Below are 25081 nucleotides of genomic sequence, written 5' to 3' on the forward strand. Positions count from 1 at the left end.
AGGCTTTCTCTACTGGCCTTCTCATCAACATTCCTTCAGACTAGGAGCTTCTCCGCGCAGGGAACCTGGGTCCAAAGATGCACTCTGCTCCTGGCACTGCTTTCTTGGTACTATGAGGTCTCCCTGTCTGTCTGCTTGCTTCTCTCCTTTATATCTCAAGAGATTGCCTCAAGACACAATCCAGTCTCATAGATTGAGTCCTGCCTCACTACACAACTGTTGCCCATCCTCCCTCATTAACATCATAGAGGCAGCATTTACAACATATAGGAAAATCATAGGGGACGTAATTGAATCCATGACACCATGTTTTAGGGGTTGACAGCTCCCGTCATCTAGTATGAATTTCTTTATCATCACTTAAGCTAATGAGCCCAAAATCTCAATGACTTAATAAGAAATGCTTATTTCTTGCTTGTACAACTTGGCCATCATGGTTGAGCTTTAGCTCTGTCTCACCTCACCTTTTTGTGGGACCAAAGAAGCAACCCCAGTCTGGTGCTGGTCCAGTAACTAAGCAGAGAGAAAATTGGATACACCGATTGGCCAGCCTGTGTAACATCACCAGGCTGACGCAAGATGCTCTTACAAGAAGGCAAACACAATTCTCAGTATCTCTGGCTTGTCTCTGCTCTCTCACTGGTAATTTACTCCTGCTCAACCCTTGGTTTCAAGGCAGAAAGCCCAGGGTGACCCCTTTCACCTGGCTCTGGACAGTGGGTTGCAGAGCCCCAGGGGACATCAAGAGCTCAGAATGACACAGGAAGAGGGGACAGAGCAAAGTGTGGGTTTGGGCTGTTAATCGGACTAGCTAAGCTGCCAACAACCCCATAGAAGGGGGTAGAAGCATGGCTGGCACCTATGCCGTCTCTCCCTGAAGCTGGGGCCTCATGTGCTTACCTTCACCTGTTCCTTTCCATCAGGAAAACAAACAGGTTCACAAGAGGGAGCCATGAGCCAAGGGACCTTGCTTTACACATTTATGGTCCTTCGCAGTTACGGCAGAGTGTTTATAAATGTTTCTCATTCCCTTTGTATGCACCTAATTCTGTGGTTGGTGAATGTAAGATCACTTTGGAAATGACTGCCCTTCATTCTTGATTTATCACCAGTACACTGCAGCCCTCAGCATATAACTAACCTCTGTGTCGAGGGGTTAATGACCAATAACCAAACCCTTAAATCACCCCTGGCCACTGACTGCAGAGAGGCCTGTGGCTCCTTCTTGGGTAAAGTGGATAAAGAGCCCATTTTTCACGCACATTAGGGGCGTCATAGTCACCACTCTATAAACTGAAATTTAATGAAGCCAAGCTCAGCTCTCTTCTTCCCACCCAAGTATCTGGCACCCTGCCTGCTGTTTCCATGTCCCCTTACCCACAGGCCTCCTGACCTGCCTTGCCCTGACCTGCCTTGCCCCTGCCCTGCAGCCCCTGGGGACAGACTAGGGGCTATCAACATTTTAATTCTCACAGCAAATGCATTTTACAGATCACTGACTGAGTGGCCTAGTGGTTAAGTGCTGCAGTTCAAATCCATCAGGTGCTCCTTGGAAACTCTATGGGGCAGTTCTATTCTGTCCTATATGGTCACCAGGAGTCAAAATTGACTCAACAGCAATGGGTAACTGAGGATCAGAGTGGCTGAAATGGATTTCCAAAGGCCACTGCTAGGAATTGAGGGATGGAGAAGTGGAGTGGCAACTTGGGTCTACCTGGCTCAGAGGCTCATGCTCTCTATCCCACTAGACCACCTTTCTCCTCCACCAGTGATTCTCAAACATTACTGGGCCCCACCCTTAGAACTTCTAATTCAGTAAATCTGGGGTGGGGCTCAAAAACTGACATTTCTAACAAGTTCCCAGATAATGGGACAGAGGGGCCACAAATTGTAGCAGTTTCAAACAATGGCGCGTCCTAACCTCTGCTACTCTCATTAGAATCTTAAAAAGAATGTCCCTGCAGGTAGGAGTTCTGCCTGCTTCCCAAAAGGAGAGGGAGACTTAGAACCTGGGAGGTTACAGGTGTTGCCCATACATTTCTTCCCTAGACTGCCCGAAGTCCCCTTAACAAAACTGGACTTCAACCTTGACCACACATTAGAATCACCTGGAATAAATCCCCATGCCTGGACCTCATCCCCCATGATTTAGATTCTTTAAAACACCCCCCACCACCACCACCACCTCCAATGATTCTAATATGCAGCCAAAGCAGGAAGCTCTGCCTTACCTTGATTGCATTTAGGATCTTTTGATTCCTCTAACTAGCTGCCATTGAGTAGACTCTGACTCATAGCAACCCCTTGTGTTTCAGTGTAGAACTATACCACGTAGGGTTTACGTGGCTGTAAACTTCAGAACCGGATCCCTAAGCCTTTCTTCCTAGGCACCTCTGAGTGAGGCTGAACCTCCAACCTTTTGGTTAGTAGCTGTTATGGATTAAATTGTGTCCCCCAAAAATGTGTGTCAAATTGGCTCGGCCGTGATTCCCAATATTGTGTGATTGTCCACAATTCTGGGATCTGATGTGATTTTCTATGTGTTATAAATCCTGCCTCTACAATGTTAATGAGGCAGGATTAAAGGCAGCTATGTTAATGAGACAGGACTCAATCTACAAGATTAGGTTGTGTCTTGAGTCAATCTCCTTTGTGATATAAAAGAGAGAAGTGAGCAGAATGACAGGGAGACCTCTTACCAGCAAGAAAGTAGTGCCAGGAGAAGAGTGCATCCTTTGGACTCAGGGTCGCTGCTCTGAGAAGCTCCTAGTCCAGGGGAAGATTGATGACAAGGACCTTCCTCCAGAGCCGACAGAGAGAAGAAGACTTCCCCTGGAGTTGGCGCCCTGAATTTGGACATCTAGCCTCCTAGACCGTGAGGGAATAAACTTCCACTTGCCATCCACTTGTGGTATTTCTGTTATAGCAGCACTAGATAACTAAGACAGTAGTCAAGTGCTTAACCTTTGCACCACTAGAGCTGCCTTTGATTCCTCTATCTCCCCCTCCCTGCCCTATCTCAGCTGCTCTCAGACCTTCCTCCTCTTTCAAGGTCTAGTTCATATCCCCGTCTTCCGGGAAGAATTGGTGCCTTTGAATTATGATGTTGGCAAAGAATATCAAGTATACCATGGAATGCCAGAAGAATGAACAAATCTGCCTTGGAAGAAGTGCAGCCAGAATGCTCCTTAGAAGTAAGGATAGTGAGACTTCATTTCACTTACTTTGGACATGTTATCAGGAGGGACCAGTCCCTGGAGAAGGAAGGACATCACGCTTGTAAAGTCGAGGGTGAGTGAAAAAAAGGAAGACTGTCAGTGAGATGGATTGACACAGTAGCTGCAACAATAGCCTCAAACATAGCAACGGTTGTCAGGATGACCGGCCCGTGTTTTATCCTGTTGTGCATGGAGTCACTATGAGTAGGGACTGATTCGAAGGCACCTTAACAATTTTCAGGAAGGCTGCCACATTGCAGTGGTCCAGCCCACAGCTTGGTCCTCTCTTCAATGACCTTTGTCACCCCCCTCATGTTGACACTTTGTAATCACCCCAATTATGTGTGACTTTTGACTCCCTAGACTGTGTCAAACTTCTCTGTTGTGTCCCCCACACCCTTCGGAGGGCTGGGCTTTTAAGTCTTTGTTGGGCTGCAGCAATCGTCCTGGGTACTGATCCCTTTCAAATACCCAGAGAAGCGAGTTCGGGAGTCCTGGTTCACCCCAGGTCATTTTGCCATGTATTTACCCTACAAATACAGTGTTTTCTCCCCTGTGTGCATTCCAGAACTTCTTATAAAGAGTTTCACACTGTAGCTGTCATCCTTCTACCCTCCTCACCACTCTCCAGGCAGAGAAAATTCCAGCCAAATACCACCACGTCCCCTTACTCAACAAGAGTGTCTCTCAATGTCTCTAAGGTACCTCATGTCTCAAGGGTACCCACAAAATAGGTCAGCAGTGTTGCCAAGGAAACATCATATAATGGAAGAAATATAGCTGCTCAGAATTTATATGCCAGTTGTTTGGAAAAGTCCTTGGGTGGTGCAAAGATTAACTACTAACTGAAAGGTTAGAGGTTCCAGTCTACCCGGAAAGAAAGAAAGTCCTTGGAAGAAAGGTCTGATGATCTACTTCTAAAATACCAGCCATTAAAAACCCCATGGTGCATAGTTCTACTCTGACACACGTGGGGTTGCCATGAGTCAGAACTGACTCTGTGGCAACTGGTTTTATTGTTTGGAGGAAAACCGGAATTTCGGTTGTGCCTTGAAAATGTTAGTATTTTTAAGTAATTTAATAAACATGGTGTAAGTGATTTAAAACATGGAATAATAACTCCATGTTCCTGATTTGTTTAGGAGTTTCTCCTCCTCTCTCCCTCTGCCCATGCATTCCATGATTCTTTCTGTTCAACCTCTGTTCAGCTTGGTGATGGCTCCAGGATTCCATAGAGGGTTAGAGATGATTTAGGAATAGTCTGGATAAAAGAGGGGGACTGAACAATCAAAATAACATAAATTGGTCATATCAATGCAAAGGAATGGGGAGTCTGGTAGAGGATGGAGGCAGGAGGTGAAAGCCACTCACCCAAATGTTTGCAAATGTTGGTATAAGCTAATGAAGGCTTACTGAACCTTAACCTCCTCCCTCTGAACAGATGCCTCATGTTTTAGAAAAGTGGTTTTCAAACTTTTTTTTTCCTTTATAACCTTTCATTCAAACAAAATGTTATGTAAAAGCCAGAAATAAGGAAGACAAAAAAAGAAAAGAAATCTGCCTTGGTTGGGCTGCGGGAAGGTCCCTGTCTTAGTCATCTAGTGCTGCTCTAACAGAAATACCACAAGCGGATGACTTTAACAAACAGAAATTTATTTTCACACAGTCTAGTAGGCTAGAAGTCTAAATTCAGGGCATCGGCTCCAGGGGAAGGTTTTCTGTCTCTGTCGGCTCTGAAGGGAGGTCCTTGTCATCAATCTTCCCCTGGACTAGGAGCTTCTCTGCACAGATACCCCAGGTCCAAAGGACGTGCTCGGCTGTTGGCACTGCTTTCTTGGTGATACGAGGTCCTCCCTCTCTGCTTGCTTCCCTTTTCTTTTATGCCTTGTAAGATAAAAGGTGGTACAGGCCACACTCCAGGGAAACTCCCTTTATATTGGATCAGGGATGTGACCTTAGTAAGGGTGTTACAGTCCTGCCCTAATCATCTTTAACCTGAAATTATAATCACAAAATGGAGGACAACCGCACAATACTGGGATTCAGGGACTAACCAAGTTGACACATATTTTTTGGGGGGGACATAGTTTAATCCATGACAGTCCCCATCCTCCGAGACCCTGTCTGCACAAGCTGGTGGAAATGCCCCTGGAAGTTCCCTTGCTGGTTGGATGAATGTGTAGGGACAGCCTCAAGGAGCCATACTACGGGTCAGGGTCTGGGTCAGAGGTGTGCCTCAGCTTCAGCCCAGGCTAAAGGGAGGCCTTACCAAGGGGTACCCTGTCTAGTCTCCTGGGAGTGGGGAAAACCATCTGGGCTGCTCAACTCAGGGAGCAGAAAGCAGGCTCTGAACTGCCAAGGACTTACCTTCCTTGGAACTCTCCCCTGGGCAGGGAGAGGAAAGAGCAACTTCCTACCTGTGTACCTTGCAAGTTTATTTTTAACCCTTTTAGCCTCAATTTCCTTAATCCTTAAAATTGGAAGCTGACTACCAGTATGGAAACTCTAGCAGAGGGCCTAGTAGAGAAAAGGCATATAAAAATATGTTTATTTTCTTCCCCCTTCCCCTCCCCAACCTTCTCTCCTTGAGGCAATTCAACCTCCTGTGGCAGAATTTCTGTCAGTGAGACAATGTTTGATATGTTTGAGGGGTGGACTGTGTGGAAGGCCATAAATTAATCGCTGAGCAATGCAGGTCCTGCCTCCAGGCCTGTGAGGAAGAGAATGTCTGCTGAGGACCCCCTGGCAGCTTGGTCCCTTGTCTAAGAGTGAGGAGAGGGAGCAGGGGGGAACCCCGCAGCCCTGGGGTCTTTGTCTGGCCTTAGCTCTGGTCCTGAGAGCAGGAGTATGCAAGCAGGAGTCCTGTGGGCTGCCTGGCTGGCTGTCCAGCTTAGTTATTACTCCTGCCCCTGGCCTATGAGAGAGGAAAATGCCCAGTGTGAGACCTAACATACAAATGTGTTTGTTCTTCTACCTCACCAGTGATTTTTCTCTTGAAGCATCAGAATGAAATGCCCATAATCCGGTTTGTGTCCTCTGCGGCTGCCGGGGGGCTGTGTGGGGAATGAGCTGGATCAATCATTTGCAGCTGAGGAGGAGCTAAATGGTCTGGGATGTCACTCTGTGCCCTGGGGGTTTGTAAAACATCCACAGATAGCATACCAGTTGGTCCTCAGACTCTGACGGGAGCCACAAGAGGGAGGATGCTGTGTCCGCACATTGTACCATCTTTTATTACAGGCTCTTTAGTAAAAGCTCCCTTGTCCCTCTGCTGCTCGCTTAGACCAGACCTCCATCATTGCCTCAAGGGACTACAGTGGCAGCCTCCTAAGCCAGTAGCCCCACCTCCACCTCCCCCTCTAGCCTGCTCACTGGAGCTGGAGTGATCCTAGGGAGGTAGGCGAGCTAGGTGAGTGCTCACAACTCTGGCTCCAGAGCCAAATGGCCTCGGTTTAAATTTCAGGTACTGTTAACCAATTGTGTGACTTTGGATGAGTTAATTTCTCTGCGACTCAGTTTCCTCATCTACAAGACAGGGTTAATAATAGTACCTACCTTATAGAGTTATTATTAGGATTACATGACAGGAAGCACGTAAATTGCTTCATATCTGGCACATCGTAAGAGCTCAAAACAGTCCAGCGTTTATTATTAGCAGTCTAAGTCAAGGTTTCTCAATAGTGACACTATTGATATTTTGAGCTGGATAATCTTTTGTCATGGGGGGCTGTTGTATGCACTGTAAGATGCTGAGAAGCATCCCTAAACTCTACCCACTAGATGCCAGTAGTATTCCTCCTCCCTCTCCACCAGTCATGACCACTAAAAATGTCTCTAGACATTGCCAACTACCCTTGGTGGGCAAAATTGCCCTCATTTAAAACTACTATTCTAAGTCATTTCTCCCTTAAGTTTTCCAAGTTCCCCTTTGTCTAAAGCTCAAACATGGCCTGAACGGTCCTTCATGGATTGACCCCTTCTCTGTTCTCTAATCCCACTGCTCTCCATTGCCCACCCCAACCCTGGGTTGGCCACATTAAACCATCTACAGTCATATCAGCACCAATGCCCCGTGCAGCTCTAGCACCCCATGCTTCAGAGTCTGGTTCTGATGACTATTTTATTTCTTGACAATGGATCATTTTTTTCTTTTTTCTCCCTTGTTTATGTATCTTGTAATTTTTGATTTAATGCCATCCAATGTGTGTAAAAGAACAGGAGAGACTGAGGTAAATTTACTCCCAGGGGAAGGGCACACCTCTTCTTCTCTCAGGCCATTAGTGTGGGGGTTTGAATCACTCTAGTCTGTCATTTAGCTGGATGTGGGTTTTATTGGTGTTATAGTTACCTTCAGTGCACCCTGGGCTTCAAATTCTTCCAGTGGTGAATTGTAGCTACCTTGTGCTTAGTGTGAAGTCTAGAATGCCGGAAAGTTTGTCTCAGTGTTTCTGCTCCAACCTCAGCCTTTAACAGACTCTGCATACCAGTGTCCTATGGGTTCTGTGTCTACACTCTTAACCCTTCCTCATCAGCAAACTCCTATTGCCTGTTACTCAGTGCAAGGTTCATAGAGGGGATGTGTTCTTTGGTTCTTTCTGCTCCAGGCTCAGCCTCAGCCAGGTGCTATGTGCCTGAACCTCAGAGTGGGGTTTCCTCTCCCCCATTTGCAAATAACTTCTGCCTTCTAATTAGGAGCGGGGGGCCTAGAGCATAGGCAGGTTCCTGCCCCTCTACCCCTTCAGGGCATCTGAACCCTGCCTTGTATCAGTGAGCAAGAGTAGATTTTCTGTCCCCCCACCACCACCACCACCACCAAGTAACAAGTGGCTTTTGCTTAGTGTCAGTGTGGTAGGGTAGTGGGTTTTCTTCCCCTCCCCAGTAGAAACCAGCCTTTGCCTAGTATCAGGGCAGGGACCAGGGTTAGTGGGGTTTTTCACCCCTCCCCCAGTGGTAGACATCCTCCACTATATCAGAGAAGGATCTGGGGAGAAGGCAGATGTCATGTCTGTCATCTTAATGGAACTAATCACCACCTTTTTTACACAGAGGGCCTGGGACATAGATGGGCTTCTTTAGATACCCCTGCTCCACCCTCAAACACAGGCAGACCCTGCACAACTTGCATCACTGAGGGGCCCTCTTGTCCTACCCCTAGTCTTTCTCACGAGCACCCAGTGGAGGCCTGTGGAAAGAAGCTGGCAAGCGGATACAGTCTACCCCCTATGTTGGGGGCTCCCAGAGATTCTAAAGCCACACTAGCCCACATTCAGCCTTTAAGAATTCATTAAAATTTCAACTGTCTTTTACCTGCTTTTATGGCAACTGCCTCTTCTTCTCAAGCTTTGCCAAAGGTCAAAACGCTTACGCATCCTGTCTCTCCTCAGCGGGGCTTATTACCCTTTAGACTTCAGTTTACCTGGTTACCTTGGGACTTCAACATTCTGATACCAAAACAAAACCAAACCCACTGCCAATCAGGTTGATTCCGACTCCTAGCCACCCCATAGGACAGAGCAGAACTGCCCTGTAGAGTTTTTAAGGAGTGGCTGGTGGATTCGTACTGCCAGCCTTTTGATTGGCAGCGGAACGCTTAACCACTGCACCACCAGGGCTTCCAAAAAATGATTAGCTTCCCAAAAAATTATTTTGTAGATTATTTCTCATTGTTAGGGTCCGGGTGACATTTTCTTGTGGCTAGAAAGGTCAGAAACAGAAGTGAAACTGCCCTATTATGTAATGAGTGTTACTTTTTTAATAGGCTTTATTTTTTAGAGCAGTTTTAAGTTTACAAAGAAACTGTGCAGAAACTACAGAGAGTACCTATCTATCCGCTCCACCTCTACACACAGTTTCTCTTGTTATTAACATCTTGTACCCTGTGCTGCATTTGTTCCAACTGACGAACCAATATTATTATATTATATATTATTATTAGCTTAAAGTCCATAATTTGTATTAGGGTTCACTTTTAGTGTTGTACAGTCTTGAGTGATTTTTCGTTTTTTTTACATGACTTTTCTTCCATTAAATAGAGAGCTCCTTGAGGACAGGGACCATATCTTGTTTCTCGCTATATACCCAGTGCCTCACTTCATGTCTGGTAGGCTCTATACGCGTTATCTTTTGCAGAGTGAATGAATGAATTGAATGAGAGAAGTCAGTGCAATGATTCAGACTGTGCCCAGCGGGGCTTCTTAGCAAAAAGAAAGCTTAGCTGGTGCTTACGGGCCTGCAGGCAGTAAAACTGGGGCATCTTGTATAAAACTGTTTCCCATTTTTGTGTTCAGGCCTTTTATTGATTCACTCCACTGCCAGCGGGGCTTCTGAGATGTCCAAGTGACAATTTGAGAGGATCCTCTTTGGCGAATCTCTCTCTGTGATCTGCTGGCTTCACGGTCACGCTACTCAAGATACACTTTGTTGTTTGCTTTTTAAATAACAAACAACTGTCTGTCCCTATTATGATTTTCCCGGACTCTGGAGCAATAAACAGCTTTGGTGACAGCTGTACCAGATAGCAAGTGCTCACAAGTCTCTCAGAGCATCTCCCCCAAGCACTTCAGAGAAGCTAAGTGGATAAAGCTGATTTCAGCTATTACCTGGGTGGTTGCTTGTGCCTGTGGAGTCTGCCCTGGAGACAAGAGTCAGACCTGGATGACAGGGAAGAAGGGAGGAGTGGGAGTGTCTGGCCCACTAGCTCTCCTTGCCTTGCAGCCCCACGCTCCTGAGCCTCAGGAAATCTGGGTACTGATACAGAGGTAACTAAGAACTACACTCTGTCCTGAGGAGAGATTATGGTGCATTCAACTCAAGGGTATGAACAGGTATGCACATTTTGGAGAGAGGCCTGGGAGGCAGCCTGGGACTCCATGCTTCTGCATATATAGGGAAGGCTTCCTGGAGGTGGTGAGTTTTCATTTCAGTTTTAAAATAGCAAGAATCAAGATAGGTACATGGAAGATATAGGGACAGTTCTTATATTAATATGATTAGGGCCATTATTTCCTGATATTTTGGGCTCCCCAACTTGGCTACTGTCTCCTCCAAGATAAGGGACCATGACTTTCTCATCTCTGTATCCCCAGAACCCAACTTAGAGATTAATTTTTGGTTGGATGGATGGATGAGATGCCTAACTACCTGGCTGTTTAATTTCCTAAATCCTACCAGTCTTCAAATTCTCTCTTAACTCCAATAAACTGGAAGCCACAGCTGGTCATCAGCTTTCCTTGGTGGTGAGCTGGAAATTCAGGCCACACAAGGGGATGGCCTTAAGGTTCCGATTAGAAGCCTAACTCTTACCCAATGTAGGTTTTGAATGGGCTCTCCTTGCCTTTGTGCTTGGGCTAGACTTCCCATCAAAGCTGCACATTCCACGTTTGGCCTCTGGTCAGCAGGGAAGAACTTTGGTCACTATGACCTTTCACCTCTCTGATGGGAAGAATCAGCTGCCTTTGTAACTTTGATGCCTATTTTCATGGATTCACCAAACCTGATAACTTGTAAGATTACCTTAGAGAGCAGATCCTACTGTAACGAGTGTCTTCCTTTCCCCCTCCAGACACACTTTCCATTCTTTTCCACCCTGGGAGGCTGACTGTATGGAATGTCTCATTGGGCTCCTGTGTCCTCTGGCTTCTGCCAATGGACCGACCCAGCAAATGATGGGAGTGGGAAGGGAGAATGAGGCTGAGGAGATTATTCACCGCTACCACATTCACCATCGCCACCATCCTCCCTGAGGGGTTGCCTTGGGCTGGCCATGCCATTCAACTGAAGGTCACCACTCCTCTCAAGGCAGCCCTCTGTATGTGACTTTTCTCTTCAGGTTCTGGTAGCTTCTCCCTCCCCTCCCCCCATCTCTTTGGGCCTAGGAGTAATAACAGCTCCATGTTACTACCCCCAGGTACTGTAGTGTGGTTTCCTTACACCCTACTCACACCTTTGAAAACTGTGCCTTCATTATACCCTCCTCCCTAACTTGAGTGAACCATCTGTTTCCTGTTGGGGTCTTGACCAATACACTGGCCTAAGGCCCTGTTCTTTTTTTTTTTTTAGGAAAGTTTTTATTTTAGAACAGTTTTAATTTACAGAAAAATTGAAAAGATAGTACAGAGAATTCACATATACTCCACACCCAGTATCTATATCTTGCATTTGTATGATATATTTTTATAACTAGTGAACCAATATTGATACATTTTTATTAAAGAAGTATATACTTGTTCAGATTTCCACACTATTTCCCTAATGTCCTTTTCCTGTTCCAAGATCCCATTCAGGATACCACATTACATTTAGTCATCATGTCTCCTTAGATTCCTCTTGGCTGTGACAGCTTCTTAACGTTTCCTTGTTTTTGATGAACATGACAGTTTTGAGGAGTACTGGTCAGGTTTTGTTTTACTTTCTTTTTTTCAACTGTTGTAAGAAATATATAACATTCACGTAAGCCCTCTTCTATGTCTGGGGGGTGACCCTGCCTAGCCCTCCACCCTCTCTGGATGCCTAGAGAGACTTCCAAGGGTCAGGAAGAACATGTCCATGAAGGACAACCCCTTACTTACCCCCTAGCCTGCACCGCCCTTCTCCCTGTCACAGTCCCTTTGATGCCAGGCACCAGTGCCTCAAAAGTTCTTGTCGACCCCAGACAACCTTTCAGCTCAGTAATGAGGCCACTCCTGAGGTTCACCCTTTAGCCAAAGACTGAACAGGCTCATGGAACAAAACATGACTAAAGGGGCTGGGGTGGTAGGAGGGAACAGGAAAGCTGGTAATAGGGAACCCAGGGTTGAGAAGGGAGAGTGTTGACCTGTCGTGGGGTTGTTAACCAATGTCATACAACAATATGTGTACTAACTGTTTGATGGGAAACTAGTGTGTCCTGTAAACCTTCATCTAAAATTCGATAAAAAAAAAAGTTCTTGTCAACTGCCCTTTTTACTAAAGCAAGAAACAGTTCATCTTACCATTTTTATTTAATTGAAAATATTTTCCAGTGAGAATTTTTGAATAGATCAAGATAATAAGAGGGACCATCCTGAAATCTAGCCAAAAGAAAAATGTGGCATCTTGATTCACCCATGTGACCTAATTATAGGGGGATGCGTTCATTCCTTTAGTAAAACAAGGAAAAGATCTCAGAGAGACCTATGGCTTCCCATACAGAGCCCCTGCTGGCAATCACTGTTCAGGGTTGAGGGAAGTTACTGATAACTTTGAAGGCCAAGGATCACATATCATTACTCTAGACCAGTGTCAGCAAAGTATGGCCCGAAGGACTACCACCTGTTTTTATAAATAGTGTTATTGGAATACGGTCATTTGTTTTTGTATTGCTCATGTCTGTGTTTGTGCTACAATGGCAGAATTAAGTTGACTGAGACTGTATGGCCCACAAAGCCAAAAATATTTTTCAACCGGCCCTTGAAGAAAAAGTTTTCCAGCTCCTGCTCTACACAGTCTTAGTGTGGGTGGAAATTATGTCTTAAAATCTACCATCCCCCAAGACTGATCTCCTAAAGGCATGGTCTTGGTCTTTTTGCTCTGTATATATTGCATCAGCACATTGTCCTGGCACAGAATATTTATGGAGGTAGGAAGCAAGTCAATGAATCTGTGAATAGATGAATTCAAACAGTGTGAGTCATGAAATCAATTTATAAGGCTGTGTCCATGTTGTTTCTTCAATGAAGGAATGGAATGGAATGGAATAGATCAGAGTGCACTGGATATGGTAAGGATGTTTTATTTCTTGATTATTTTGTTGCAGTTGTACATGTGGATCAGGTTATATGCTGGATCAGTGTAAGAGGGTTGTTGTTGTTTTTTTTTTTTTTTTCTTGCTGTTGGCTGCGATAGAAAAACAATTTGAATCCGGAGTCTACCTAATTGTGATCTCTTTGTCAGCTTACTGGTGAGAATCACCATTCACCTGCCTCATCTCCCTGGCACTTGACGTTCACCTCCTTCTCTCTCTCTTCCTCCCTCCCTTGACTCCCAGAATGTGTACTACACAAGCAGTCAGCAGATCCATGTAGGCATCCTGAGCCCCACGGTCGATGACGATGACAATCGGTGCCTCGTAGATGTCAACAGTCGGCCACGGCTCATCGAGTGCAGCTACGCCAAAGCCAAGAGAATGAAGCTTCACTGGCAGTTCTCTCAGGTAACAGCCCCAGAGCCCCAGGCACAGCAACAGGACAGGAAAACAGGGAGAGCAGCTGCAGGGGCTGGGGAGGGGTAGAGGGGAGAGAAGGAGGCAGGAGTGAGGCTGTGACTCCAGGCCAATTTCCAGGTATTTACTGAGCACCTACTCTATGCCAGGGTTTCAAGTGCATTAGCTTGTTGCCTCCTGATACTAGCTCTGAGGGAGGACACTATAATTATTTTTTTATTATTTTATTTAATTTTTAGATATAAGAAAACTAAGGTTCAGAGGGAGAAACCACATATACCGTAAGTGGTAGGGCTGGGAGCTAAACTCAGACCTCTTTGACGTTGTTTTGTGCCATCAAGTCAATTACAACTCATGGTGACCCAATATGACAGAATAGAACTGCTCCATAGGGTGTCTTAGGCTGTAATCTTTATGAGAACAGATCACCAGGACATTTCTTCTGCGGAGCTGCTAGGTGGGTTCGAACCACCAGCCTTTTGGTTAATAGCCAAGTACTTAACCATTGCACCACCAGGGTACCTTTCTTTAACTCTAGACTCTTACATTTCTTCCATATAAGCTCCTTCTCACAGGATGAAGCCCTCCATCTCCCAGCCAGAGCTGGGGCTGGATTGTCTCTGGTCTGTGAGCCCTTCTGCCTTCCTCCCAGTATGGAGTCACTCTAGGGGATGAGGTTTTCTTACAGGGAAGTGTCTTGGTGGCCATTTTGTGACGGGCAGTCCCCACCCTAGTGACTATGGAACTATTATTCACTATGCAACTAGCACTGTCTGTCTGTGCTGGCTGGCCCAGGCCTCAGCCTCTGTGTCCAGCTTTGTGTAGTTTGGTTTGATAAGCACAGCAACCGCCTCAAAGATGAGAAACTGAGACTAAGTCTCCTGGCTGAGATCACACAGCCCCAGAAGAATGATAGAGCTGGGATTTGAACAGGGCTGGCTGCCAAAGCCCAGGCTGCTTCCACATTCTAGACCCACAAGGCACATCTGCTTGCATCCCAGCCTCACATACATTCTTTAGACACATGCTTGAGGTCTTGGGACTGGTATGACTTGGTTCCATCTCCTTTCCAGGTCTATATGCCTTGATGTCCCATGACTGTCCCTCTCCACCCTTCCCATCTTATCTGTCCATCCCTAACGGGCAGGGGAGATAACTGTTGTTGTTAAGTGCCGTCAAGTTGGTTCTGTCTCATAGCGACCCTGTGTGCAACAGAGTGAAACACTGCCCGGTCCTGCATCATCCTCATAATTTTTGCTAGAGCCCATTGCTGTAGCCACTGTGTCAGTCCATTTCCTTGAGGGTCTTCTTCTTTTTCGATGACCCTCTATCTTACCAAGCATGTTATCCTTCTCCAGGAACCGATCCCTCCTACAGCATGTCCAAATTACGTGAGACGTAGCCTCTCCATCCTTGCTTCCACGAAGCATTCTGGTTATACTTCTTCCAAGACAGATTTGTTCATTCCTCTGGCAGTCCATGATATATTCAATATTCTTTACCAACACAATTCAAAGGCATCAATGCTTCTTCAGTCTTCCTTATTCATATGCATATGAGCCGAATGAAAACACCATGGCTTGGGTCAGGCACACCTTAGTCCTCAAAGTGACATCTTTGCTTTTCAACACTTTAAAGAGGTCTTTTGCAGCAGATTTTCCCAATGCAGTGCATCTTTTGATTTCTTGACTGCTGCTTCCATGGGTGTTGATTGTGGATCCAAGTTAAATGAAATCTTTGGCAACCTCAATCTTTTCCCCGTTTATCCTGACGTTGCTTATTGGTCCAGTTGTGAGGATTTTGTTTTCTTTATATTGAGGTGTAATCCATACTGAAGGCTGTGGTCTTTGATCTTCATCAGTAAGTGTTTCAAGTCCCCTTCACTTTCAGCAAGTCAAGGTTGTGTCATCTGCATATCACAGATTGTTAATAAGTCTTCCTCCAATCCTGGCACCCCATTCTTCTTCATATAGTCCAGCTTCTTGGATTTTTTGCTTAGCATACAGATTGAATAGGTATGGTGAAATGATACAACCCTCACCCACACCTTTCCTGACTTTAAACCATGTAGTATCCCCTTGTTCTATTTGAATGACTGTCTCTTGATCCATGTACAGATTCCTCATGAGCACGATTACATGTTCTGGAATTCCCATTCTTCCCAATGTTATCCATAATTTATTATGACCCACACAGTTGAATGCCTTAGCGTAGTCAATAAAACACAGGTAAACATCTTTCTGGTCTTCTCTGCTTTCAGCTAGGATCCATTTGACATCCCCCTAGAATGGATGTCCTCTATACAATGACAGCCCAAAATCCAGCTCCATCCTTTCCTCATCTCAGCTGATGGCCTTGAACAGGCAGCCCCACGCACTTCCTGCTTGAACTGACATGGGCAACCCACAAAGCACATCAGTGCTGGTGTTTGGAGCCCTGAAGACAGGGTCACTTTCGGCCATTTTAGTGTATTTCTAATTAAAAGTCCCGTAGTCTTTAGGCAGCCACATGTTTGATCATTCTACCAAAAGGAACTGTTTAGAAATAATACTTTTAAATTCCTACTTTGCACACCCAGAGCAGCCAATCTCACTTGCTATTTTAAAATTATGTGAAATTTTCACCTAATGAAAAATGATCAGTATTTATGAAAAAAAAAGCAACCTGGAATCTGTCCCCAAGTCCTCATTTGTTAGGAGCTGCTGTTGACGAGGCAAGAGGAAGCCAGAAACCTCTTGTATGATTTAAGTCTTGTGCTTAGGCTAATTTTTTTTGCAACAGGTTTCAATCATTGCAAATTACATGGGGATCCTACCAACTAGAATGCTGTGGCACAGAAGTTGGGCTGAAAGGAGCTTCTACTGGGTGTTTCAAGTCTCCTTTCCAGTTTCACATTATGCATTATTTATTTACTTGCTCTCCTGAGGACTGCATTTAAGCTCCACAGACACTCAAGCTGAATTAATTTCCAAATAATCTTGTGCAAGTCTCCCAGGTTCTCCTACAAAGAAGCTAGGTATTTGAATATCTCAGTGTTCCATCTCATACCCTGGCTTTCTGCTTAACAAGTAAAATGCCTTTTCTCTAATACCTGCAAGTACCTCTGAATTTCTGATGCTTCAGGCTGAACCAGGACAGTGTTAGACACTGACACCAAGAAGCCACATTTGATGAAAACGTCTTTTGGCAACGCTGATGTACAGGGCTGTGATGAGCAATCTTCCAATGATGAACATTCATTCCTTCAGTTGTTCATCAAACATTTATTGAGCACAGGGGTTGGGCAGGAGGGATGCAGACATGAATCAGAAACGACTTCTGCTGTCAGGTTGCTCAGGGCATGTAAACACACAGCTAAACTGAATGACGAGAACAGAAACAGAGGCGTGTAGAGTGTTCTGTGAACCCGGGGTGACTGATTCTATCTGCTGAACTCAAGGGCACTTCACACGTGAGACTGTTTGATCTGGATTGCAGAGATAGTTCCCACCGTAGGAAGAGAAAAGAGCATCCCAGGTAGAGGCTCAGCCTGGCCAAAGGCATGTTTGAGGAATATGAATCCATTGTTTGGTGTGGGTGAAATTTAGAGTTTGCAAGGGGATATGTGGAGGTAAAACTTAAAGACTACAGTTGAGGTCAGATGATGGTGGTCCTTGAAAGCCATGCCGAGGATATTGGACTTTACCTTAGAAGCAGGGAGGAACTAGGGGAGGCTCTTCAGCATTGGATTGCCATGATAGGGTCAGAAGTATACTGGGTGGGCTGAAGGGAAAGAGACTGGAGATAGGAGGCTATAACATAGCCCAGGTGAGAGTTGAGAATTTGGTTGCCACGGGTGCATGGGGGGAAAGAGGGTTTGAGAGACATTTCAACAGAGTCTGTTGGATTTAGTGATGATTAAATGGGGGGTAGTCATGAGGGAGGGTTATTAATCTAGAGCCACTCCCAGGCTCAGGCTTGGGTGACTGGGCACAAAGAACAGTTGATAGGAGGCCAGAATTGACCCCTCAAGCAATATATCCATCTCTAAACAGTAGGGCTTCTAACTGGGCTTCTTCTGATTAGAACATCTGCTGAGAATTTGCATTTCTCTCAAGTTCTAACAAGCTCATGCTGCTGGCTAGAGACCAATTCTGAGAACCACTAGTAGAGCAGTGGTTCTCAAAATTTATTATACACAAGAATCACCTGGGGATTTTGTTTAAAATGTAGATTGATTCAGTATCTGGGGTGGAAATACAAATTCTCAGAAGGGGTTCCAACTGGAAGGAAGGGGTTCAAAGCCCTGCTAAACAGCCCACGTTTCCCACATCAACACATGATGAAATTTTACCACCGATATTAGAAGTAGTAGTTGTTTTCTTTGATGATTTTCCTAGCCTGTGACTCCTCTAGGATTAAAGAATTCCCTAAACTGACCACTTTCGGGGAATTATAAATTCATCTGCATTAAGTATATATCATTCAAGCTTCCAAGAGTACCCCTCAAACTGAGATTTGGAGGATTCTGGGATTTGGTGATGCAGTGTTAGTGGAAGAGGCATTTGGCCAATGATCCCTGGGCCAATGTGAGAGAGAAGGAGGAAGCAGAGATCAGATCACCGCAGAGAGGAATTTTGTGGCAAGAAACCTGCCAAGCAAAAGAGTGAAATGTCTCTTGGTGGTAATGGCCCCCCAACCCCACACCCTCATTAAGAAATCACTGGAGTTCTGTCTTCAAAGGTGCTATTGAAGGGATTCTTGCCTCTGGAGGGCTGTTATGATGTGTGTTCTCCAAGGCCCAACGTTTCTTAAAGTCTGTCTGTATGTTTGACTGCATGGTTGAAGAATGGGGCCTGTTTAAGATGCGAAAGACCTCAGGAAGGTCTGAACTCTCCCTTCCAATGTCTGAAGGGCTGCCCTGTGCAAGGGAGAGCAGGCGTGTCCTATGTAGCTCTGAGGGAGGACCAGCAGTTGGAAAATTGGGACAATTTATACAGCAGCTCTCACACAGAGTTGTCCCGGGAGGGAGCGAGCCCGGGGGAAGGCACTAGAGTTCTGAATGGAGTTAGACTGGGTGCATTTAAGGGCTTACCACCCCTAAATTCTGTAATTTTAAGTTTCTGAAGATAGACACCAAATCTCCAAGAAGGGCTTTTTCTACACAGAAGTCCCACTGGGCCTGCTTTCATGCAAAGCACCATGAATTTGAAAATGAGCTGAACTCCTGATATGATGGTAATCTTTATGACACTTCATGGAATTGTTTACCTGTTATTTCACCCCATGCTCTTCTCCCACAATCAATAAATAGATTGTAGGGCAGGACACAGGTCTTACACTTTTGGTATCTTCAGCACCTACCATAAAGCCTGAGATAGAGACACCTAACATGCTATCGATTGAATGAAGGAGTTTTTTTAAAAAAAAAACACAAACATTAGATGAACACCTCTTGGGGGCCAGGTCTTCAGCTGGGTTTGTGGGGAGATCAAAAGACAAAACCCTACCCTTAATGACCGTACTCAAACATATACATACCAAAAAACCAAACCCATTGCTGTGGAGTTGATTCTGACCATATTGACCCTATAGGACAGAGTAAAACTGCCCCATAGGGTTTCCGGGGAGTGGCTGGTGGATCTGAACTGCTGACCTTTTGGTTAGCAGCCACTTAACCACTGTGCCAAGAGGGCCCCACACATATGCATACTTGCCCAAAATGACACATTGAAAACAAAATAATCATACTACAGAGTTTCAAACACATTTCAAGGCGGTAGTCAAGGTGCCCTGCTTGGCTGGAAGATCCCTAGTTCTACTCCAGTGAACACCTGTAGGTTAGTAGCTTGTCCTACTCTGGTACACAAAGTTACAGGGTGAACACAGCACTTCTTACAACTTCGAATTTTTGCAGGAATGGATGTATTTTTATATTAAAACAAATATGCATATACTATGGGGTGGAGTGCAAATTTGTATGGATATTTTTTAAAAACAGGAGGCTTCTGTGAAACGCTAGGGTATTCAGAATGTATTTCACACTGCCCCAGTCTCTGAGGCAGGTGTGTGTGCTCTCTCCCCTCAGCAGTTGGGGCTCTTTCGTAGACATTTGCAAGGCCCAGCTGGGAGGTCAAGGGCACCCAAGAAACATTCCCACTGGAGAGCAATCCCCACACCTCAGATCCCTGTGCTTGCCCTTATTTGCAGTACAGCATTTATGCATTTTCCAAATGGAGAACATGGAGGATAAAACAGAGATATCTGCTAATGTCGGAAGAGATTTTCAAGAGTGTAGGGAGACTGACCAGAGAAGAGCTGAGCACAGACAGTTGGCTGTGATACGTGGGGTCTAATTTGATAATCTGATGCAAGATGAGTAAGCCTCTCAAAAAAGAAACCATTTGCAGAGCACATTTCCCAGGGAGCATTGCTCATTCTACCGAAGAAGTTTCCAACATGTGAGGAGGAGGAGTCATTGACTGACTGTCTCCCACTGCAATCCCCAAGAGCTATCAGGAAGTCCAACTTCGAGAACCTTTTGTACTGAAAAGAAAAGACTATAATCAGGCATTTCATTATGGCTGTGGCATAAAATAGCTTTTCATGTCCATGTCATATGAAGGTGCAAGTATAGAACTGTCCAGCTTTGAGGGACCAACAAAGCTGTTTAGGCCCTGAATGTTTTCTTACTTATTTTTAGTTTATGGATTCAGGGAGAGTCAGCACTCCTGCAAACCCCTCACCCCCCAGAGATCCAGGGCCAGAGGGATGGCTCAGCTCCCCACCACCCAGGCCTGGCTGAGGTTTTAAATTTTATTTTTCAAAAATTTATATGGTGCTTACTATGTGCCAGGCACTATTCTAAGTGCTTTATAAATACAGGCATTCACCGGGTTACAAACGAGATCTGTTCCTGTGTCTTTAAGAATTTGTCGGGAATGCAGAACAGGTGCACACAGTTCTTATTTAGCCTTGCTTTAGTGCAAGAAAAAGCTCAAAGTCTGTTCAATGATTTAAAACCTGCAGGTACAGCAAGTGTAGGTGACTGTGATGAAGAATTTGTTGTGAGTAGGAGTTGGTTCGATCAATTCAAAGTGAGGGCAAATTTACATAACATTAAAGGGCAAGTATGAGTTGTTCATAAACTGAGGATTGCCTGTATGAGCTCACTTAATCCCCATGATAGCCCTATTAGGTAGTCACTGTAATTATTCCCATTTTATAGATGAGAAAACTGAGGCACGAAAAGGTTAATTTGTCCAAGTTTGACCCGGGAATTCTGGCTCTGTGGGTCTAAGCTTTTAACCACCATACGACGGTGCCTTTGCTGTGCTGCTGGAAAGCCAGCAGATTATTTGCAATGGGAGTTTGGGGCTGAGATCTCCCTACGAAGCCAGTCCCAGGTATGTATCAGCTGCCTAGATTCCAGCCTCCACAGCGAACTCCCTCAAGCCATCTTGTTGTCTCCGCAACCACCCATCCACCTGTCTTTTTGCACTTACCGTTGCCATTGTCCACCTTCCTTCCTGTGGCCCTTCACAGCAAATCCCTGGCTGAATGTCACTCAGGTACAGGTTTGTCTCCTTTAAGAAAACACCAAAGTATTTATTGAATAATCTGAGTGTTGAATATTCATAAAACAGATCTCTTGACAAAATACTTAATCTCAGGGTTTCTTTAAATAGCACTAACATCCTACCCATGCTTTGAAGCATTTGATTATTAATCATTAACTACTTAACCTGGAAACTCCCTAGCCCACTATGCTTAAAGCCAAAGACGCACTGGGCCAGTTACCCGTGGAAAATTAATTAGAAACGAAAGTGGAATAGAACTCTGAAATAAGCAGAGATGTCTTGGAAATACAGGATTCAGGACACGCACAAGTGCCTCGTGAACACCTTGACTGCAAAAGTGAGACCAGCCTGTCCTCAGCCTAGATGCTCCAGATTGGCCACCTTGGGGTGGAGAGAGTAAGCCGTGAGCCAGGCCCAAACCTCTCCTGAAAGGGAGTGATGGTTTATTTAAATATGCCTAGTCCTGTGGTCCTCAAAGTGTGGTAGTTGGACCACCACCAGCAGCAGCAGCACCTGGGAACTTAAAAAGTCCAATTTTCGGGTCCCACCCAGATCTACTTATCTACTTATCTACTGACCCGAAGAGTGGGTCAGCCACCTTGCCAGGTTCCCACGGCCAGTGCCGGCCAGAAGCCGAGGCTGGAACTGGAGTTCTGTGTCCTTCACTCCAACTCACACTGCCTCTCATGCCCTTTCCAGTCTCCTCCAGAGAGGCCCAGAAGAAAAAGGAATTAGGCTGGGGCTGGGAACCAGCTCTAGGACTTATTATTAGCCTTCTTAATTCTATACGTTCAGCTTTCGATTTTTTTTTTTAATGCTGTTTCCATATTTAATTTGGTTTCCATTCCAATTAAGCTCTCTGTGCGCTGCGGCTTCTCTCCTGCCAGGTTTAATTGACCTTATTTAAATTCTTTTAATTAAAAGTATTGTGTGTTTCCAGATCTGTAGTTGTAAAGTATTACACAAATCATTTGGATGGCTGGACTGGTAAACCAAGCAACTGGGCATCCTACTGAGGGAGTGGCCGGCTGGGGAGCTCTGCATCAAACCCCAGCACCCCAGAGCCATGGGACTGGCCTCGAGGCTGCTGTCTGACCCTGGGTGTTAGTACGAGAGCCTTCTAACATCTATCCCTGCTTCCTTCCAGTAAAGGGGGCAGACCTTACTGGCCATGTGACCCTGGGTGAGTCTCCCAATCTCTGTAAGCCTCAGTCTCCAATTATATAAAATGGGGATAATTATAGTCAACACCTTACAGGGATGCTGTAAGGAGTACGTGAGAAGAGCGCTAGGTGTATGGTGAAGGTTAAGAGCTCAGCTGCTAACCAAAAAATGGCATTTTGAATCCAACAGCCGCTCCTTGGAAACCCTATGGGGCAGTTCTACTCTATCCTGTAGGGTAGCTGTGAGTCAGAATCCACTTGATGGCAACAAGTTTTTGTTTTTGTTAATGATAAATAAGTGCTAGCTGTTACTATTTTTGGGTATCCCCCAGTGGCACAAATGGGTAAGCACTCTCAACTGCTAACCAAAAACTTGGTGGTTCAAACCCACCCAAAAGGGAGTTGGAAGAAAGTCCTGATGACCTGCTTCTGAAAACCCTATGGAGTACTGTTCTACTCTCCACACATGGGGTCACCATGAGTCAGAATCAACTTGACGGCAACTGGTTTGGTTTTCTTGGGTTTGGTTACTATTTCTATCTCAGGTGCAGAGCCTTCAGGTAGAGGTACCAGATAGTGATAACACCAGCCTTCTTCTCCCAAGGGTGCTGAACTCACCTGAAGGGGCTTCTTTGCAATTTTGGTGAGTGGGTTTTGCTTAGAGAGAGGGACAGCATGCAGCTTGTTCCTTGAGAGGGGTGGAGGTCTGAGAAGACAGGATGGGGACAGTGCAAGTGGTCCATGCTGGCTCCAGCACCAAAGGATGGACTGGCTCCTCTCTCCACACCCCAGATGTATCCCAAGGAGCATGCCAGGCTCAGCTCCGCAGAGCCCCAGGGTGGCCTTACAGCCCTATTCTAGAAGGCTTTCTTCTCTGAGCCTCCAGGGAAGGTGCTGTCCTTCACCCTTTTTTGACAGGCCCAAATACTCCCATTGAGTCACCCGCCCCTGCAGAAATCCCACTCTTGGTTCACTCCATTTCCCGCCCCACCCCAACCCCACTCCCGCCCTTCCAGGAGGCCACACTGGCTGTTTCTGCCCCAAGGTCACCACATTTCTTGTCTCTAGGGTGCTGAGGGCATGGCGGGGCCAGGGTAGGGCCTGGGAAATGTCAGATTTGAGTCTCTGAAGGAAGATTTTACTTTTCAGAGACCTCTGCTCCCATCTCCCCCTCTCAGCCCTTGGTAACGTGCCCCCCAAGGGGAAGAACACATCAGGCTTAGAATGTCTCTTGTGGCTGGCAGGAAAGGAGGGGTCTACAGTCTCCTCTGCCTTTGGACAAGTTTCTCCAAGCTTCAGGGGTCTGTGAAGCAGCATTCTAAGCCTGCAAGGTTGGTCTGGCCCATGAGAATATGCTGGGCAGTCAGAATCTTCAGGGGAGTGGGTGCAGGTGCTTTGTCTGGCCCCCCTTTCTGTTTATCATGCATTTTTTGCTGAAGCCCCGGACCTGATCCTCTGAATCATGCAGCCCCATATCTGTTTGTTGTTTTATAGCAGAAAGGGACTTCCCATCATCCTTCTGCTCATCTTCCCAGTAATCAGGACAGAAATTATCAGCTGGACCTCCAGACAATGCAACCAGAAGAGTGGAGAGGCTTTCTTTTTTTATTGAACTTGAGATGAACGTTTACGGAACAAACTAGTTTCTCATCAAAGAGTTAGTACACACATTGTTCTATGACATTGGTTAACAACCCCAGCACATGTCAACACTCTCCCTTCTCAACTCTGAGTTCCCTATTACCAGCTTTCCTGTTCCCTCCTGACTTCCAGTCCCTACCCCAGGGCTGGTGCACCCCTTTAGTCTTGATTTGTTCCATGGGCCTGTTCAATCTTTGACTAAAGGGTGAACCTCAGGAGTGACCTTATTACTGATGTAAAAGGGTGGCCAGGGGCCATATTTTCAGGATTTCTCCAGTCTCTGTCAGGCCAGCAAGTCTGGCCTTTCTTTTTGAGTTAGAACTTTTTCTACATAAGCTCTGTCCAGGACCCTCTATTGTGATCCCTGTCAGAGCAGTCATTGGTGGTAGCCAGGCACCATCTCATTGTTCTGGACTCAGTCTGGTGGAGGCCGTGGTAGATGTGGTCCATTAATCCTTTGGACTAATCTTTCCCTTGTGTCTTTAGTTTTCTTCATTCTTCCTTGCTCCCAAAGTGGTGAGACTAGTGGAATATCCTAGATGGCCACTCATAGGCTTTTAAGACCCCAAATGCTACTCACCAAAGTAGTATGTAGAACATACTCTTTATAAACTATATTATGCCAGCTGAGCTAGATATTCCCCAGGGTCATGGTCCCCACAGCCCTCAGCCCAGCAACTTGGACCCTCAGGGAGTTTGGATATGTATATGGATCTACCATGACCTTGCCTTGTACAGGTTGTGCTGGCTTCCCAAGTATTGTGTAATCTTACCCTTCACCAAAGTTTCTATTTATCTATTGTCCATTAAGTGTTTTTCCTTCCCCACCCCACCCCTCCCTTGTAACCATCAATTTTTTTCTTTTTGTCTGTAAACCTTTTCATGATCTCTAGCCATTAGAGTATTTACAGTAGTGGTCTCATACAACATTTGTCCTTTTGTGATTGACTTATTTCACTCAGCATAATGCCCTCCAGATTCATCTATGTTATGAGATGCTTCACAAATTTATCGTTGCTCTTTATCGTTGTGTAATACTCCATTCGTGTGCATGTACCACAGTTTATTTATCCATTCATCTGTTGATGGGCATCTAGGTTGTTTCCATCTTTTTGCTATTGTGAACAGTGCTGCAGTGAACATGTGTGTGCATATTTCTGTCTGTGTGATGACTCTTATTTCTCTAGGATATATTCCTAGGGTTGGGATTGCTGGATCATATGGTATTTCTATTTCTAGCTTTCTAAGAAAACCATATTGTTTTCCAGAATGGTTGTATCATTTTGCATTCCAACCAGCAGTGCATAAGAGTTCCCATCTCCC

The 25081-nt window shown here is 45.5% G+C and overlaps 1 protein-coding gene across 1 annotated transcript in view; it reads left to right on the top strand.

Annotated features, from left to right (window-relative positions):
• Positions 1-25081, top strand: part of GALNT18 (polypeptide N-acetylgalactosaminyltransferase 18) — a 396475-nt gene that overhangs the window by 365634 nt on the left and 5760 nt on the right. Inside the window, exon 10 of the mRNA XM_003412001.3 lies at positions 13222-13386. Coding sequence (XP_003412049.1) covers positions 13222-13386 — 165 coding nt within the window. The remainder of the gene's footprint in view (positions 1-13221; positions 13387-25081) is intronic.

Source organism: Loxodonta africana, chromosome 7, assembly GCF_030014295.1.
Source record: "Loxodonta africana isolate mLoxAfr1 chromosome 7, mLoxAfr1.hap2, whole genome shotgun sequence".
NCBI classification, from domain to species: Eukaryota; Metazoa; Chordata; class Mammalia; order Proboscidea; family Elephantidae; genus Loxodonta; species Loxodonta africana.